Genomic DNA, 19979 nt, shown 5'->3' on the forward strand with positions numbered 1-19979 from the left:
TCACTACCATTTCTATAACCAGTCACTACCACTACTATAACCAGTCACTACCACTACTATAACCAGTCACTACCACTACTATAACCAGACACTACCACTACTATAACCAGACACTACCACTACTACAACTATAACCAGTCACTACCACTACTATAACCAGTCACACTACCACTACTATAACCAGTCACTACCACTACTATAACCAGACACTACCACTACTATAACCAGACACTACCACTACTATAACCAGACACTACCACTACTATAACCAGACACTACCACTACTATAACCAGACACTACCACTACTATAACCAGACACTACCACTACTATAACCAGACACTACCACTACTACAACTATAACCAGTCACTACCACTACTATAACCAGACACTACCATTACTATAACCAGACACTACTATAACCAGACACTACTATAACCAGTCACTACCACTACTATAACCAGACACTACCACTACTATAACCAGACACTACCACTACTATAACCAGACACTACCACTACTATAACCAGACACTACCACTACTATAACCAGACACTACCACTACTATAACCAGTCACTACCACTACTATAACCAGACACTACCATTACTATAACCAGTCACTACCACTACTATAACCAGACACTACCACTACTATAACCAGTCACTACCACTACTATAACCAGACACTACTATAACATTACATACAGTATATTCGGAAAGTATTCAGACCGCTTCACTTTGTCCACATTTTGTTAAGTTACAGCCTTATTCTAAAATGGATTACACTGTTTATTTTCCTAATCAATCTACACACAATATTCCATAATGACAAAGAAAAAAACGTTTTTTTGAAATCTTTACAAAAGTATTCAAAATAAAAGACTGAAATATCACATTTACTTAAGTACTCAGTACTTTGTACTCAGTACTAAGTACTCAGTACTTTGTTGAAGCACCTTTGGCAGCAATTACAGAACAGAGTCTTCTTGGGTATGATGCAACAAGCTTGGCACACCTGTATTTGGGTAGTTTTTCCCATTCTTCTCTGCAGATCCTCTCAAACTCTGTCAGGTTGGATGGGGAGCATCGCTGGCGCGCGCTATTTTCAGTTCTCTCCAGAGATGTTGGATCGGGTTCAAGTCCGGGCTCTGGCTGGGCCACTCAAGGACATTCAGAGACTTGTCCCGAAGCCACTCCTGCGTTGTCTTGGCTGTGTGCTTAGGTTGTCCTGTTGGAAGGTGAACTTTTGCCCCAGTCTGAGGTTTTCATCAAGGATCTCTCTGTACATTGCTCTGTTCATCTTTCCCTCGATCCTGACTAGTCTCCCAGTCCCTGCCGCTGAAACACATCCTCACAGCATGATGCTGCCACCACCGTGCTTCACCGTAGGGATGGAGCCAGGTTTCCTCCAGACGTGACGCTTGTCATTCAGAATAAAGAGTTCAATCTTGGTTTCATCAGACCAGAGAATCTTGTTTCTCATGGTCTGAGAGTCTTTAGGTGCCTTTTTGTAAACTCCAAGCGGGCTGTCATGTGTCTTTTACTGAGGAGTGGCTTCCGTCTGGCAACTCTACCATAAAAGCCTGATTGGTGGAGTGCTGCAGAGATGGTTGTCCTTCTGGAAGGTTCTCCCATCTCCAAATAGGAACTCTGGAGCTCTGTCAGAGTGACCATCGGGTTCTTGGCCACCTCCCTGACCAAAGCCTTTCTCCCCTGATTGGTCAGTTTGGCCGGGCGACCAGCTCTATGAAGAGTCTTGGTGGTTACAAACTTCTTAAGAATGATGGAGGCCACTGTGTTCTTGGGGACCTTCAATGCTGCAGAAATGTTTTGGTACCCTTCCCCAGATCTGTGCCTCGACACAATCCTGAGCTCTATGGACAATTCCTTTGACCTCATGACATGGAACCTTATATAGACAGGTGTGTGCCTTTCCAAATCATGTCCAATCAATTGAATTTACCACAGGTGGACTCCAATCAAGTTGCAGAAACATCTAAAGGACAATTAATGGAAACATGATGCACCTGAGCTCAATTTCGAGTCTCATAGCAAAGGGTCTGTATACTTATGTAAATAAGGTATTTCTGTTTTTATTTAATCCATTTTAGAATAAGGCTGTAATGTAACAAAATGTGGGAAAAGTCTAGGGGTCTCAATACTTTCCGAAGGTACTGTATGTTAGTTACAGATACCTTTTATTAAAAGGAAAATAAAAAAACAGTGACGCGCATTTGACTCAATCAGCGCGACACATCTCCTTCACATAGAGTTGATCTGTTGATTGTGGCCTGTTGTATAAGCAGTTTGCTGATGTCAACGTAGGTGGCGTTGGGTCAGGAATAAGACAACGAACACAATTGCATTTTATCGAGATCCACCCCCCACCATCACCTCATGTTTCAGCATGATAATGCATGCCCCCATGTCGCAAGGATCTGTACACAATTCCTGGAAGCTGAAAATGGCCTGCATAATCACCAGACATGTCACCCATTGAGCATGTTTGGGATGCTCTGGATCGACATGTACGACAGCATGTTCTAGTTCCTGCCAATATCCAGCAACTTCTCACAGCCATTGAAGAGGAGTGGGACAACATTCCACAGGCCACAATCAACAGCCTGATCAACTCTATGTGAAGGAGATGTGTCACGCTGCATGAGGCAAATGGTGGTCACACCAGATAATGACTGATGCATATCTGAATTCCCAGTCGTGTGAAATCCATAGATTAAGGCCTATTGAATTCATTTCAATTGACTGAATTCCTTATTTTTATTTTTACCTTTATTTAACCAGGCAAGTCAGTTAAGAACAAATTCTTATTTTCAATGACGGCCTGGGAACAGTGGGTTAACTGCCTGTTCAGGGGCAGAACGACAGATTTTTACCTTGTCAGCTCGGGGGTTTGAACTCGCAACCTTCGGGTTCCTAGTCCAACGCTCTAACCACTAGGCTACCCTGCCGCCCCTTATATGAACTGTAACTCAAGAAAATCTTTGAAATTGTTGCATTTCGCGTTTTTTTGTTCAGTGTATAACCGACAGGGCCAAGAACGGTCGGGTTCTGTAAGTGCAAAGAGAAGGAAGCTCGTTCTCCAACCATCAACTAGAGATTCAGCATCTCTTAGAAGACAAGTTAATAAACAAGTTACATCAGGTACGGTTAGTGGTCGAGGGGTCAGGAACATTAGTTGTAACCACTCATCAGCTTGGAGAGAGAAGAGAAAGAGAGGAGAGAGAGGGAGAGAAGAACGGGAGAAGAGAAAGAGAGGAGAGAGAGAAGAGAGAAGAATGAGAGAAGAGAAAGAGAGGAGAGAGAAACGAGAGAGTAGAGAGTGAAGAAAAAGAGAGAGAGACGAGAGAGAGAAGAGAGAAGAGAAAGAAGAGAAAAGAGAGAAACGAGAGAGAAGAGAAAGAAGAGAAACAAGAGTAGAAAGAGTAGAGAGAAAAGAGAGCAATAAAAAAATTAGCGAGAGAGAAGAGCGAGAGAAGAGAAAGAGAGAAGAGCGAGAGAAGAGCGCGAGAGAGAAGAGCGAGAGAAGAGAAAGAGAGAAGAGCGAGAGAGAAGAGCGAGAGAGAAGAGCGAGAGAGAAGAGCGAGAGAAGAGAAAGAGAGAAGAGCGAGAGAAGAGCGAGAGAGAAGAGCGAGAGAGAAGAGCGAGAGAGAAGAGAGAGAAGAGCGAGAGAAGAGAAAGAGAGAAGAGCGAGAGAGAAGAGCGAGAGAGAAGAGCGAGAGAAGAGCGAGAGAGAAGAGCGAGAGAAGAGCGAGAGAGAAGAGCGAGAGAAGAGCGAGAGAAGAGCGCGAGAGAAGAAAAAGAGAGAAGAGCGAGAGAGAAGAGCGAGAGAGAAGAGCGAGAGAGAAGAGCGAGAGAGAAGAGCGAGAGAGAAGCGAGAGAGAAGAGGGAGTGAAGAGAAAGAGAGAAGAGCGAGAGAAGTGCGAGAGAGAAGAGCGAGAGAGAAGAGCGAGAGAGAAGAGCGAGAGAGAAGTGCGAGAGAAGAGCGAGAGAAGAGCGAGAGAAGAGCGAGAGAAGAGCGAGAGAGAAGGGAGACGAGACAGGTAGTTGTAACTCACCAGAGAGGTATCCCCTCATCAGCTTGTCCAGACTGTTAAACTGTTGTCTGTACTTCAGCCTGGTGGACTGGGGAACGGACCAATCACAAGAGCACGTCTTGGGAGAGTTACTGGCCAGGGAGGTGGTGGAGGAGGAGTTAGAACTGTAGAGGGGAGTAGGAGAAAGAGAGCGAGAGAGAGAAACGAGAGATAGATTTGATTTCACATTGATTTCAGAAAAAAGCAGAGCCCAGTCTGGCAGAAGAGAGGCAGAGAGAGGCAGAAGAGAGACAGAAGAGGGGCAGAGAGAGGTAGAAGAGAGGCAGAGAGGGGCAGAAGAGAGGCAGAGAGGGGCAGAAGAGAGGCAGAAGAGAGGCAGAGAGGGGCAGAAGAGAGGCAGAAGAGAGGCAGAGAGAGGCAGAAGAGAGGCAGGAGAGGCAGAGAGAGGCAGAAGAGAGGCAGAAGAGAGGAAGAGAGAGGCAGAAGAGAGGCAGAAGAGAGGAAGAGAGAGGCAAAAGAGAGGCAAAAGAGAGGCCTAGAGAGGCAGAAGAGAGGCAGAGAGGGGCAGAAGAGAGGCAGAGAGGAATATTACAGTGTATTATGATGTCATATTACCTTCCAGCTTTATTGTTTCTGTGAGAAACTTCAACCAATTTCAACCAGTTGCTAGTGGTGTAAAGTTTAAATACTTTAAAGTACTACTTAGGTCATTTTTTTTGGGGGGGGGGGGGGTATTTGTACTTTTGCCTCACTACATTCCTAAATAAAACAATGTACTTTTTACTTCATACCTTTTCCCTGACACCTAAAAGTACTCATTACATTTACACACTTATCAAGAGAACATCCCTGGTCATCCCTACTGCCTCTGATCTGGAGGACTCACTAAACAGAGAACATCCCTGGTCGTCCCTACTGCCTCTGATCTGGAGGACTCACTAAACAGAGAACATCCCTGGTCATCCCTACTGCCTCTGATCTGGTGGACTCACTAAACAGGGAACATCCCTGGTCATCCCTACTGCCTCTGATCTGGAGGACTCACTAAACAGAGAACATCCCTGGTCATTCCTACTGCCTCTGATCAGGAGGACTCACTAAACAGAGAACATCCCTGGTCATCCCTACTGCCTCTGATCTGGAGGACTCACTAAACAGAGAACATCCCTGGTCATTCCTACTGCCTCTGATCTGGAGGACTAACTAAACAGAGAACATCCCTGGTCATCCCTACTGCCTCGAGATCTTGAGGACTCACTAAACAGAGAACATCCCGGGTCATCCCTACTGCCTCTGATCTGGAGGACTCACTAAACAGAGAACATCCCTGATCATCCCTACTGCCTCTAATCTGGAGGACTCACTAAACAGAGAACATTCCTGGTCATCCCTACTGCCTCTGATCTGGAGGACTCACTAAACAGAGAACATCCCTGGTCATCCCTACTGCCTCTAATCTGGAGGACTCACTAAACAGAGAACATCCCTGGTCACCCCTACTGCCTCCGATCTGGAGGACTCACTAAACAGAGAACATCCCTGGTCATCCCTACTGCCTCTAATCTGGAGGACTCACTAAACAGAGAACATCCCTGGTCATCCCTACTGCCTCTGATCTGGAGGACTCACTAAACAGAGAACATCCCTGGTCATCCCTACTGCCTCTGATCTGGAGGATTCACTAAACAGAGAACATCCCTGGTCATCCCTACTGCCTCCGATCTGGAGGACTCACTAAACAGAGAACATCCCTGGTCATCCCTACTGCCTCTGATCTGGAGGACTCACTAAACAGAGAACATCCCTGGTCATCCCTACTGCCTCTGATCTGGAGGACTCACTAAACAGAGAACATCCCTGGTCATCCCTACTGCCTCTGATCTGGAGGACTCACTAAACAGAGAACATCTCTGGTCATCCCTACTGCCTCTGATCTGGAGGACTCACTAAACAGAGAACATCCCTGGTCATCCCTACTGCCTCCGATCTGGAGGACTAACTATGTCTGTTGTGTTGGAGTGCCCCTGGCTATCCATACATTAAAAAACAAGTGAATTGTGGCTGTCTGGTTGGCTTAATATAAGGAATTTGAAATGTGTTGTGTTGTGGTGTGTGTGTCTGTTTTTGTGTGTGTGTTGTGGTGTGTTGTGGTGTTGTGTGTGTTGTGGTGTGTGTTGTGGTGTGCGTTGTGGTGTGCGTTGTGGTGTGTGTTGTGGTGTGTGCACAAATGTTTTTTGCGCTTTTCAATTTGCGCATATTTGTGTGTACACACACACACACACACACACACACACCTCTGTTGGTAATAGCGACAAAGCACAGGTGGGTTGAGTCAAACTGTCTACTGATGTTTACACACTTTCACTTCCTGCTAGTGGACAGATCCAATAGGGACTTAGCTTGTTGTTACCTGCTAGAGGACAGATCCAATAGGGACTTAGCTTGTTGTTACCTGCTAGAGGACAGATCCAATAGGGAGTTAGCCTTGGAGATCCCAGCAGATGGAGAGAATGCCATTGGAGAGGAGAAGCAGGACAGAGGGAGTGCTGGAGGGAGGGAGAGAGAGAGTTATCCATCGAAACGGAGATGTGTGGGTAAACCACTTATTTTTGGCTCTATAACAAAGAACAAACAAAACAAATAAAAATTAGATTTGATTTAGATTTTTTTTTTTTAAAGCATGTGTTGATGATGAAATTAAAAAATATAAAGACCACTAATTCTAATTGGCTATATATACTCTTTATCATCCTCAGCTCTCATCTTCTCATGAAACCAAGGACAACCCGAATCCACAAATGTGGAGACAAATTTGACCCCAATAACTACCGTGGGATATGTGTCAAAAGCAACTTTTGGAAAATCCTCTGCATTGTCATTAACAGCAGACTGGTTCATTTCCTCAGTGAAAACAATGTACCGACCAGATTAACTTACGACAGACCACGTATTCACCCTGCACACCCTAATTGACAAACAAACACACAAACAAACCAAAACAAAGGCAAAGTCTCCTCATGCTTTGTTGATTTAAAAAAAAATCTGTGACTCAATTTGGCATGAGGTTCTGCTAAACAAATTGATTGAAAGTGGTGTTGGGGGAAAAATATTAGGGCTCCCGAACAGCCTAAGGCATCTGAATCACATCTGACCGTGATTGGGAGTCCCATAGGGCAGCCCACAATTGGCCCAGTGTCGTCCGGGGCAGGCCGTCATTGTAAAGATTAGTTCTTAACTGACTTGTTACATAAAGGTTACACACCCACAAATAGTGTTATTTGACGTGTATCTTTTTTGACAAATTTTGACCATTCCATAGTATGTATGTCATGAAGCTAATAGCAGTGATGCTATTACTGTGTAACTCTGGTAGGGCAACATCTGAACAATAGCACACTTGGTAGTGTGTCCCGGTGCTCGACCAGTCGGCGAAAGCCAACATCACCCACGACAGAGAACGGTTGATTATCAAGGGCAATGAATTCCATTATCTTGGCTTTAATGGAATTCACCTTTGAGTTGTCTCGCTGAAATGTTGTTACTCTTTGAAATGACTGCTGGACTTGTTGACTGCTCGATCCACACAGCAGACATTGTGGGCCAGGTTAGGAATGCTGTGTTGCACATGTAGCGTAACATTTTATATGGAGTCATTACGTCATGTGTGTGTGTCTGTTGTGGTGGTGTGGTGTGGTGTGTGTGGAGGTAGAGAGAATGATATTATCCCACTGTCCCACGTTATATAGGTATGCACGGCAGCTTTGACATGGTTTTGCACATCGGCGTTAATAAACTAGACAGATACCGGTTCGATTCCGATATGTTCACCGATATATTGTGCATCCCTAATTAGGAACTATATTTTTTTCATTTCACAATGTGATATATCATGACATTCTTACAGTGGTTTGTCCTGTAAAAGATGCAGCGTACTGCGGCTCAGCTTGCATGGTGCAGCAGAAATATATGGCACGTATTTACTGTAAGTGTGAACCACTGGTTTGACCACCAGAGGGCATTTTTGAGAAGAATTTGATAGCCTTCAATAGTGGCTGTACTAGACAATGCAGGCACGTGTGAGACCGGGGTTCAGTTCCTCGACGGGGAAGAAGGAGTAGGCTGTCCTTGAAAATAAGAATTTGTTCTGAACTGAACCCTGGAATGTGTAGGTGTGTCCAAACTTTTGACTGGTACTTACTTAATTTGATTAATATTATGGTGTTTTATTCCCCCCCCCCCCCCCCCCCCCCCCCCAAAAAAGAGCCTCTGCGGTTTCCGTTAGGATTTAACTGAAAATATGGCGCTGTACATCGTGATGGTCGGAAGTACAGTACTGGCTATTTAAAGAATCCCTAAACTTCAATTCAACTTTCAATAAATAATTACATCCTAACAGCCCGTATATATATATATATATATATATATATATATATATATATATATATATATGAAAATTACAGGCCTCTCTCATCTTTTTACGTGGGAGAACTTGCACAATAGGTGGCTGACTAAATACTTTTTTGCCCCACTGTGTGTGTGTGTGTGTGTGTGTGTGTGTGTGTGTGTGTGTATATATATATATATATATATATATATATATATATATATATATATATATATATAGTGGGGCAAAAAAGTATACACACCATACATAACCTCCCCCTACTACACTGGACTGTATAACACCATACATAACCCCTCTCTACTATACTGGACTGTATAACACCATACATAACCACTTTATATTTCACTGTATGATACAATGAATAACTTGTGGCCGTGTCCCAGATCTAGAAAACGATATGTTTACTACTATGTCCTTTGCCAAATGCCAAACCGACCCTTATCCCCTTCCCCTTTTTAAATTGTGCATTTCAAAGCCCTGTGTAGGTAAGCATTATCTTGCACTATATTTACCTGGAGTGGTGCTAAATGAAGATGGGTTGAGGAGGCTGGAGTTGCCATTGGCCAGGGGCATCGTCATGGGAACCAGGGAGGGCACAGAGGTCAGGGTGGGGTTAAGGGGCATCGGGGTCAGGACGGGCATGCCGACGAACAGATTTGGCATCGAGCCCATACCTGTGGAGTTAGAGAGAATGATATTATCCCACTGTCCCACATATTCTCAAAACATCTCAGAGTAGGAGTGGTGATCGAGGATCAGTTTTACATCTTAATGAATAAGAGAGATGACCTGATCCTAGATCAGCACTCCTGAGACTATGACCTGATCCTAGATCAGCACTCCTGAGACTATGACCTGATCCTAGATCACCACTCCTACTGAGACTATGACCTGATCCTAGATCAAGACTCCTACTGAGACTCTGTATGACCTGATCCTAGATCAACACTCCTACTGAGACTATGACCTGATCCTAGATCAGCACTCCTGAGACTATGACCTGATCCTAGATCAGCACTCCTGAGACTATGACCTGATCCTAGATCAAGACTCCTGAGACTATGACCTGATCCTAGATCAGCACTCCTGAGACTATGACCTGATCCTAGATCAAGACTCCTGAGACTATGACCTGATCCTAGATCAAGACTCCTGAGACTATGATCTGATCCTAGATCACCACTCCTACTGAGACTATGACCTGATCCTAGATCAACACTCCTACTGAGACTCTTTATGATCTGATCCTAGATCAACACTCCTACTGAGACTATGACCTGATCCTAGATCAACACTCCTACTGAGACTCTTTATGATCTGATCCTAGATCAACACTGCTACTGAGACTATGACCTGATCCTAGATCAACACTCCTACTGAGACTATGACCTGATCCTAGATCACCACTCCTACTGAGACTCTTTATGACCTGATCCTAGATCACCACTCCTACTGAGACTCTTTATGTCCTGATCCTAGATCACCACTCCTACTGAGACTCTTTATGACCTGATCCTAGATCACCACTCCTACTGAGACTATGACCTGATCCTAGATCAACACTCCTACTGAGACTCTTTATGTCCTGATCCTAGATCACCACTCCTACTGAGACTCTTTATGACCTGATCCTAGATCAGCACTCCTACTGAGACTCTTTATGACCTGATCCTAGATCACCACTCCTACTGAGACTCTTTATGACCTGATCCTAGATCAGCACTCCTACTGAGACTCTTTATGACCTGATCCTAGATCAGCACTCCTACTGAGACTCTTTATGACCTGATCCTAGATCACCACTCCTACTGAGACTCTTTATGATCTGATCCTAGATCACCACTCCTACTGAGACTCTTTATGACCTGATCCTAGATCACCACTCCTACTGAGACTCTTTATGACCTGATCCTAGATCAACACTCCTACTGAGACTATGACCTGATCCTAGATCACCACTCCTACTGAGACTCTGACCTGATCCTAGATCAACACTCCTACTGAGACTATGACCTGATCCTAGATCACCACTCCTACTGAGACTCCTTATGAATATGGACCCTGACCACTGAGGTCACCATCCGTCTGGCCCTACCGGAGAATGCTGAAGACTTCATAATGGAGGTGGGCGTTGCAGTGGGTGGCTGCTTCATGCTGATTGGTAGAGAGGGGGGAAGGCCCCGCCCCTGCAGCCTCAGTTTAATCAGCTTCATGGCAATAGAGAACTCTAGTTGGTCCATCCTCCCATCACTACCCATATCAGCTAGGGACCTGGGGGGAGAGGAGGGGAGGAGAGAAAGAAGAGAGAGAGAGGAGGTGAGAGAGAGTAGGGGGAGAGATAGAGGGCAAGAGGGGGACGTTATAAAGCCTAAATAAACACTGATTTAGTATAGATCCACTCTAACGACAGGACACACAGCACCACTCTAATGACAGGACACACAGCACCACTATAATGACAGGACACACAGCACCACTCAAATGACAGGACACACAGCACCACTATAATGACAGGACACACAGCACCACTCTAACGACAGGACACACAGCAGCACTCTAATGACAGGACACACAGCACCACTATAATGACAGGACACACAGCACCACTATAATGACAGTACACACAACACCACTCTAATGACAGGACACACAGCACCACTCTAATGACAGGACACACAGCACCACTATAATGACAGGACACACAGCACCACTATAATGACAGGACACACAGCACCACTCTAATGACAGGACACACAGCACCGCTCTAATGACAGGACACACAGCACCGCTCTAATGACAGGACCGCTCTAACGACAGGACACACAGCACCACACTAATGACAGGACACACAGCACCACTCTAATGACAGGACACACAGAACCACTAACAACAGGACACATGGCACCCCTCTAACAACAGGACACACAGCACCGCTCTAACGACAGGACACACAGCACCACTCTAAAAACAGGACACACAGCACCGCTCTAATGACAGGACACACAGCACCGCTCTAATGACAGGACACACAGCACCACTCTAATGACAGGACACACAGCACCGCTCTAATGACAGGACACACAGCACCGCTCTAACGACAGGACACACAGCACCGCTCTAATGACAGCACCGCTCTAATGACAGGACACATAGCACCGCTCTAATGACAGGACACATAGCACCGCTCTAATGACAGGACACACAGCACCGCTCTAATGACAGGACACATGGCACCCCTCTAACGACAGGACACACAGCACCACTCTAATGACAGGACACACAGCACCGCTCTAACGACAGAACACACAGCACCGCTCTAACAACAGGACACACAGCACCGCTCTAATGACAGGACCCCTCTAACAACAAGACACACAGCACCACTCTAACAACAGGACACACAGCACCACTCTAACAAGACAGGACACACAGCACCACTCTAAAAACAGGACACACAGCACCGCTCTAATGACAGGACACACAGCACCGCTCTAACGACAGGACACACAGCACCACTCTAATGACAGGACACACAGCACCGCTCTAATGACAGGACACACAGCACCGCTCTAACGACAGGACACACAGCACCACTCTAATGACAGCACCGCTCTAATGACAGGACACATAGCACCGCTCTAATGACAGGACACATAGCACCGCTCTAATGACAGGACACACAGCACCGCTCTAATGACAGGACACACAGCACCGCTCTAATGACAGGACACACAGCACCGCTCTAATGACAGGACACATAGCACCGCTCTAATGGCAGGACACATAGCACCGCTCTAATGACAGGACACACAGCACCGCTCTAATGACAGGACACATGGCACCCCTCTAACGACAGGACACACAGGACCACTCTAACGACAGGACACACAGCACCACTCTAATGACAGGACACACAGCACCGCTCTAACGACAGAACACACAGCACCGCTCTAACAACAGGACACACAGCACCACTCTAATGACAGGACCCCTCTAACAACAAGACACACAGCACCACTCTAACAACAGGACACACAGCACCACTCTAACAAGACACACAGCACCACTAACAACAAGACACACCGCACCGCTCTAACAACAGGACACACAGCACCGCTCTAACGACAGGACACACAGCACCACTCTAACGACAGGACACACAGCAGCACTCTAACGACAGGACACACAGCACCACTCTAATGACAGGACACACAGCACCGCTCTAACAACAGGACACACAGTACCACTCTAACGACAGGACACACAGCACCACTAACAACAGGACACACAGCACCACTCTAACGACAGGACACACAGCACCACTCTAACGACAGTACACACAGCACCACTCTAACAACAGGACCGCTCTAACAACAAGACACACAGCACCACTCTAACGACAAGACAGTGCTTCCACCTAGGGGGGGGGCGGGTCGTGTTTCCACCTAGGGGGGGCCGGGGTGTGTTTCCACCTAGGGGGGGCCGGGGTGTGTTTCCACCCAGAGGGGGGGGGGGGGGCGTGGTGTGTTTCCACCTAGGGGGGGCCGGGGTGTGTTTCCACCCAGAGGGGGGGGCCGGGGTGTGTTTCCACCCAGAGGGGGGGGCCGGGGTGTGTGTTTTCTCACCAGATCTCAGCCAGGACTGAAGGAGGAAGACCAGACTGGAGGAAGAACTGACTCGCCTGTTCACCTACACAACACAACACACACCTGTTAGACACACACACACGCCTATAAGACACACACACGCACACACACCTGTTAGACACACACACACGCCTATAAGACACACACACGCACACACACCTGTTAGATACACACACACACACCTGTTAGACACACACACACGCCTATAAGACACACACACACACACCTGTTAGATAGACACACACACCTGTTAGAAACACACACACCTGTTAGAAACACACACATCTTTTAGAAACACACACACCTGTTAGATACACACACACCTGTTAGATACACACACACCTGTTAGATACACACACACCTGTTAGATACACACACACCTGTTAGATACACACACACCTGTTAGATACACACACACACCTGTTAGATACACACACACACACCTGTTAGATACACACACACACACCTGTTAGATACTCACACACCTGTTAAATACACACACACACACTTGTTGGATACACACACACACACACACACACACCTGTTGGATACACACACACACACACACTTGTTGGATACACACACACACACACACACACCTGTTCTATACACACACACTTGTTAGATACACACTCATAAACATATACGCACACACACACACCTGTTAGACACACACCGGTTAGATACACACACACCTGTTAGATACACATACACCTGTTAGATACACATACACACACATCTGTTAGATACACACACACCTGTTAGATACACACCTGTTATACACACACACACACACACAATCTGTTAGATACACACACACACCTGTTAGATACACACACACACACCTGGACCTGTTAGATAAACGGTCAGGTCAGGTATGTGATTTGGAGACTCACCCGATATGTATCCCAGGACAGGTGTCAGAGAGTTAAACTGTTTATCATGTTTCAGCCTCTCCTCTGGACTGATGTTCCACATGCTGACTGCATCTATAGAGACAGGAGGGAGGGAGAGAGAGGGATGGGGAGAGAGGGGAGGACGGGGAGAGAGAGGGACGGGGAGAGGGGAGGACGGGGAGAGAGGGGAGGACAGGGAGAGAGAGGGACGGGGAGAGAGAGGGACGGGGAGAGAGAGGGACGGGGAGAGAGAGGGACGGGGAGAGAGGGGAAGACGAGAAAGGGGAGGACAGGGAGAAAGGGGAAGACGAGAAAGGGGAGGACGGGGAGAGAGAGGGGAGGACGGGGAGAGAGAGGGACGGGGAGAGAGAGGAGGACGGGGAGAAAGGGGAGGACGGGGAGAAAGGGGAGGACGGGGAGAAAGGGGAGGACGGGGAGAGAGGGGAGGACGAGGAGAGAGGGGAGGACGGGGAAAGGGGAGGACGGGGAGAGAGGGGAGGACGGGGAGAGAGGGGAGGACGGGGAGAGAGAGGGACGGGGAGAGAGAGGGACGGGGAGAGAGAGGGACGGGGAGAAAGGGGAGGACGGGGAGAGAGGGGAGGACAGGGAGAGAGAGAGGGGATGACGGGGAGAGAGGGGAGGACGGGGAGAGAGGGGAGGACAGGGAGAGAGGGAGGGAGTGGAGAAGGGGAGGAGGGACAGAGGGTAGGGGGAGTAGAAAATGAATATATCAGAAGAATCTTTCATACTATATAATCAATTAGTAATGGTTCATATGAATTATTAGGTAAAGTGAGTTTTACATTATTGTTGAGGGGATCAGATGGGAGTCAGGGATTGAGTCCCCAATGGTACCCTACTCCCTATAGGCTTAGACCAAAGTAGTGCACCCTACTCCTTATAGGCTTAGACCAAAGTATTGCACCCTACTCCCTATAGGCTTAGACCGAAGTAGTGCACCCTACTCCCAATAGGCTTAGACCAAAGTAGTGCACCCTACTCCCAATAGGCTTAGACCAAAGTAGTGCACCCTACTCCCAATAGGCTTAGACCAAAGTAGTGCACCCTACTCCCAATAGGCTTAGACCAAAGTAGTGCACCCTATTCCCTATAGGCTTAGACCAAAGTAGTGCACCCTACTCCCTATAGGCTTAGACCAAAGTAGTGCACCCTACTCCCTATAGGCTTAGACCAAAGTAGTGCACCCTACTCCCTATAGGCTTAGACCAAAGTAGTGCACCCTACTCCCTATAGGCTTAGACCAAAGTAGTGCACCCTACTCCCTATAGGCTTAGACCAAAGTAGTGCACCCTATTCCCTATAGGCTTAGACCAAAGTAGTGCAACCTACTCCCAATAGGCTTAGACCAAAGTAGTGCACCCTACTCCCAATAGGCTTAGACCAAAGTAGTGCACCCTACTCCCAATAGGCTTAGACCAAAGTAGTGCACCCTATTCCCTATAGGCTTAGAATAAAGTAGTGCACCCTATTCCCTATAGGCGTAGACCAAAGTAGTGCACCCTATTCCCTATAGGCCCTGGACCAAGTATTGCCTTACATGTACATAGGGCATAGGGGGCCATTTGGGAGGCAGCCAGGATCAGGCATCACTAATTGATCCAGATAGCAAAAATGCATGATGAGGTATATTTCCAGAATTTACTGTAGAAAACCGAGTGGATGGGAAATATATCTCTGACTCTGATGGAGATTTCTGCTCCTCCCTACAAGTTGTGTATATTGGGTTGTCTACTCCAGTGCCTGGTCCCAGCTGTTTGTGCTGCTGTAACCTACTACTGCTCCTTGTCTGTGGATGGGGAGGCTGTGGACTGTTGAAGGATGGGGAGGCTGTGGAGTGTTGAAGTATGGGGAGGCTGTGGACTGTTGTGAAGTATGGGGAGGCTGTGGAGTGTTGAAGTATGGGGAGGCTGTGGAGTGTTGTGAAGTATGGGGAGGCTGTGGAGTGTTGTGAAGTATGGGGAGGCTGTGGAGTGTTGTGAAGTATGGGGAGGCTGTGGAGTGTTGTGAAGTATGGGGAGGCTGTGGAGTGTTGTGAAGTATGGGGAGGCTGTGGAGTGTTGAAGTATGGGGAGGCTGTGGAGTGTTGAAGTATGGGGAGGCTGTGGAGTGTTGTGAAGTATGGGGAGGCTGTGGAGTGTTGTGAAGTATGGGGAGGCTGTGGAGTGTTGTGAAGTATGGGGAGGCTGTGGAGTGTTGAAGTATGGGGAGGCTGTGGAGTGTTGTGAAGTATGGGGAGGCTGTGGAGTGTTGAAGTATGGGGAGGCTGTGGAGTGTTGTGAAGTATGGGGAGGCTGTGGAGTGTTGTGAAGTATGGGGAGGCTGTGGAGTGTTGAAGTATGGGGAGGCTGTGGAGTGTTAAAGTATAGGGAGGCTGTGGACTGTTGTGAAGTATGGGGAGGCTGTGGACTGTTGTGAAGTATGGGGAGGCTGTGGACTGTTGAAGGATGGGGAGGCTGTGGACTGTTGAAGGATGGGGAGGCTGTGGACTGTTGAAGGATGGGGAGGCTGTGGACTGTTGAAGGATGGGGAGGCTGTGGACAGTTGAAGGATGGGGAGGCTGTGGACTGTTGTGAAGTATGGGAAGGCTGTGGACTGTTGTGAAGTATGGGGAGGCTGTGTCGTGTTGTGAAGTATGGGGAGGCTGTGTCGTGTTAAAGTATGGGGAGGCTGTGGACTGTTGAAGTATGGGGAGGCTGTGGACTGTTGAAGGATGGGGAGGCTGTGGACTGTTGTGAAGGATGGGGAGGCTGTGGACTGTTGAAGGATGGGGAGGCTGTGGACTGTTGAAGGATGGGGAGGCGGTGGACTGTTGAAGGATGGGGAGGCTGTGGACTGTTGAAGGATGGGGAGGCTGTGGACTGTTGAAGGATGGGGAGGCTGTGGACTGTTGTGAAGGATGGGGAGGCTGTGGACTGTTGAAGGATGGGGAGGCTGTGGACTGTTGAAGGATGGGGAGGCTGTGGACTGTTGAAGGATGGGGAGGCGGTGGACTGTTGAAGGATGGGGAGGCTGTGGACTGTTGAAGGATGGGGAGGCTGTGGACTGTTGTGAAGTATGGGGAGGCTGTGGACTGTTGTGAAGTACGGGGAGGCTGTGGACTGTTGTGAAGTATGGGGAGGCTGTGGACTGTTGTGAAGTATGGGGAGGCTGTAGGGACATTTTCCCTTCCCCTTGGCTTTGTGATGTGTTCAGGTTATTAATCAACCTACCAATGTATTTACAAACACTAAGATCATCCACATGTATCGATCACATTTTTACTAATATTGTAGAACTTTGTTCTAAAGCTGTATCTGAACCCATTGCATGCCGTGATCACAATATAGTGGTTATATACAGGAAAGCTAAAGTTCCATCAACTGGGCCTAAAATAGTGTATAAGAGATCATACAAATTATTTTGCCCTGACTCTTGTATATTTTTGCGTACATATTTGTTGGTCTGATGTGATTAATGAGGAGCATCCAGACGCTGCACTTGATGAATTTATGAAATTGCTTATTCCAATTATTGATAAACATTCACCTGTTAATTAAGGAACTGACTGTTTGAACTGTTAAGGCTCCAGGGTAGCCGTCTACTCTTTTCTATTTTTTACCAAAGACTTGTCACTGGCATTAAACAAAGCATGCTGTTGGCACTGGGGCATTATCTGAGCAGACACCTGCCTACTGCTGTTTTCGTCCATACACTTAACATTCTGCCTTGGCTGTTTTTGGACAATTGCCAAACTTGAACTCCACTTGACCGGAGTCTTTTGGACTCTCCCGCTGCCTGGTGTAGCGCTTACCACCCTCTCCGCTTTCCACCAGCCTGTACTGAAAACTACCTCCCCTCCAAGGTGCTTCTCTCCTTTCCACCAGCCTGTACTGGAAACTACCTCTCCTCCAAGGTGCTTCTCTCCTTTCCACCGGCCTGTACTGAAAACTACCTCTCCTCCAAGGTGCTTCTCTAATTTCCACCAGCCTGTACTGAAAACTACCCCCTCCAAGGTGCTTCTCTCCTTTCCACCGGCCTGTACTGGAAACTACCTCCCCTCCAAGGTGCTTCTCTCCTTTCCACCAGCCTGTACTGAAAACTACCTCCTCCAAGGTGCTTCTCTCCTTTCCACCAGCCTGTACTGAAAACTACCTCCTCCAAGGTGCTTCTCTCCTTTCCACCAGCTTGTACTGGAAAGTACCTCCCCTCCAAGGTGCTTCTCTCCTTTCCACCAGCCTGTACTGAAAACTACCTCCTCCAAGGTGCTTCTCTCCTTTCCACCAGCTTGTACTGGAAACTACCTCCCCTCCAAGGTGCTTCTCTCCCGGCTATCATACTGGTAACTACCTCCCCTCCAAGGTGCTTCTCTCCTGGCTATCATACTGGTAACTACCCCCCTCCAAGGTGCTTCTCTCCTGGCTATCATACTGGTAACTACCTCCCCTCCAAGGTGCTTCTCTCCTGGCTATCATACTGGTAACTACCCCCCTCCAAGGTGCTTCTCTCCTGGCTATCATACTGGTAACTACCTCCCCTCCAAGGTGCTTCTCTCCTGGCTATCATACTGGTAACTACCCCCCTCCAAGGTGCTTCTCTCCTGGCTATCATACTGGTAACTACCTCCTCCAAGGTGCTTCTCTCCTGGCTATTATACTGGTAACTACCCCCCTCCAAGGTGCTTCTCTCCTGGCTATCATACTGGTAACTACCTCCCCTCCAAGGTGCTTCTCTCCTGGCTATCATACTTGTAACTACCCCCCTCCAAGGTGCTTCTCTCCTGGCTATCATACTGGTAACTACCTCCTCCAAGGTGCTTCTCTCCTGACTATCATATTGGTAACTACCTCCTCCAAGGTGCTTCTCTCCTGGCTATCATACTGGTAACTACCTCCTCCAAGGTGCTTCTCTCCTGGCTATCATACTGGTAACTACCCCCCTCCAAGGTGCTTCTCTCCTGGCTATCATACTGGTAACTACCCCCCTCCAAGGTGCTTCTCTCCTGGCTATCATACTGGTAACTACCTCCTCCAAGGTGCTTCTCTCCTGGCTATCATACTGGTAACTACCTCCCTCCAAGGTGCTTCTCTCCTGGCTATCATACTGGTAACTCGGCCTCTGTTGCATAACTCGGCCTCTGTTGCATTGATTCCTCACCAACCTATGCATGGAGTTTTTCCAAAATGGCATCTACCACTTTCTGCCATCCTGTCATTCTGGGGAAACTGGCAGCAACCATCTCCAGAGACTATGACCGTTTCATCCCATGTGGGAGCTGCACCTATCCTACCCCCCCCCCCCCCCCCCCTCTTGAAGAAAAAAAGGAGCAAGGACGCTTTAAGAGCAGCTACTGATCCTGCCACCCAGTGGATTTACTGAACCTGCCTCCCAGTGGTATGACTCACACCGTAAGCCCAGCACAAGGCAGTGGTCTTTGGTGAATGGGTCTGAAATTACTTTGGGTGATCCCATCCTGTTGACCAACAGTTTCACCCACCTGCTTCCAGAGGTTCCTGCTCCTTCATCCTCTACCCTGTGCTTCCCGGGGGGGGGGGGGGGGGTGGACTTCGATGAAGGATATCACAGGATTTCTTCCGTCCGTCCTACATCATCAGCCAAGGGCTGCTGCTGTCGTAGTGCATGTGGGATCAAATGCCATCAAAAAAAGGGTCAGAAAGGTTCTAGAACTAATCAACACCCTGACCAGATCTGAGAAGCAGCCAATTATCTCTGGCCCCGTGCCGCCGCTGGGTCGCGGCTACAGCAGCCTCTTAGCACTTCATATCTGGCTTAAATACTACTGCCGCTCTGTTGGTAAAACTTTAATTCACACTTTTTGGAAACAAAAGATGGTCTACAGGGATAATGGACCCAAATCATCTAGGAACCGACCCTCTCAGGTAATACCTCCCATCCTCTCTGTTGTCTATAAACCAAAGGTTTTGTCAGTTGTCATCTTGTACACATTCATTTCAACTC

The 19979-nt window shown here is 47.7% G+C and overlaps 1 protein-coding gene across 1 annotated transcript in view; it reads right to left on the reverse strand.

The window, feature by feature from the left end:
* Positions 1–19524, reverse strand: part of LOC139415460 (intersectin-2-like) — an 81926-nt gene extending 62402 nt beyond the window's left edge. The window contains 7 exon segments of the mRNA XM_071163553.1: positions 4078–4220; positions 6509–6602; positions 8974–9135; positions 10557–10732; positions 13087–13150; positions 14004–14096; positions 19498–19524. Coding sequence (XP_071019654.1) covers positions 4078–4220; positions 6509–6602; positions 8974–9135; positions 10557–10732; positions 13087–13150; positions 14004–14085 — 721 coding nt within the window. The 5' untranslated portion in view covers positions 14086–14096; positions 19498–19524.
* Between the last annotated feature and the right edge of the window lie 455 nt (positions 19525–19979).

The sequence above is a fragment of the Oncorhynchus clarkii genome, chromosome 8, assembly GCF_045791955.1.
Source record: "Oncorhynchus clarkii lewisi isolate Uvic-CL-2024 chromosome 8, UVic_Ocla_1.0, whole genome shotgun sequence".
NCBI classification, from domain to species: Eukaryota; Metazoa; Chordata; class Actinopteri; order Salmoniformes; family Salmonidae; genus Oncorhynchus; species Oncorhynchus clarkii.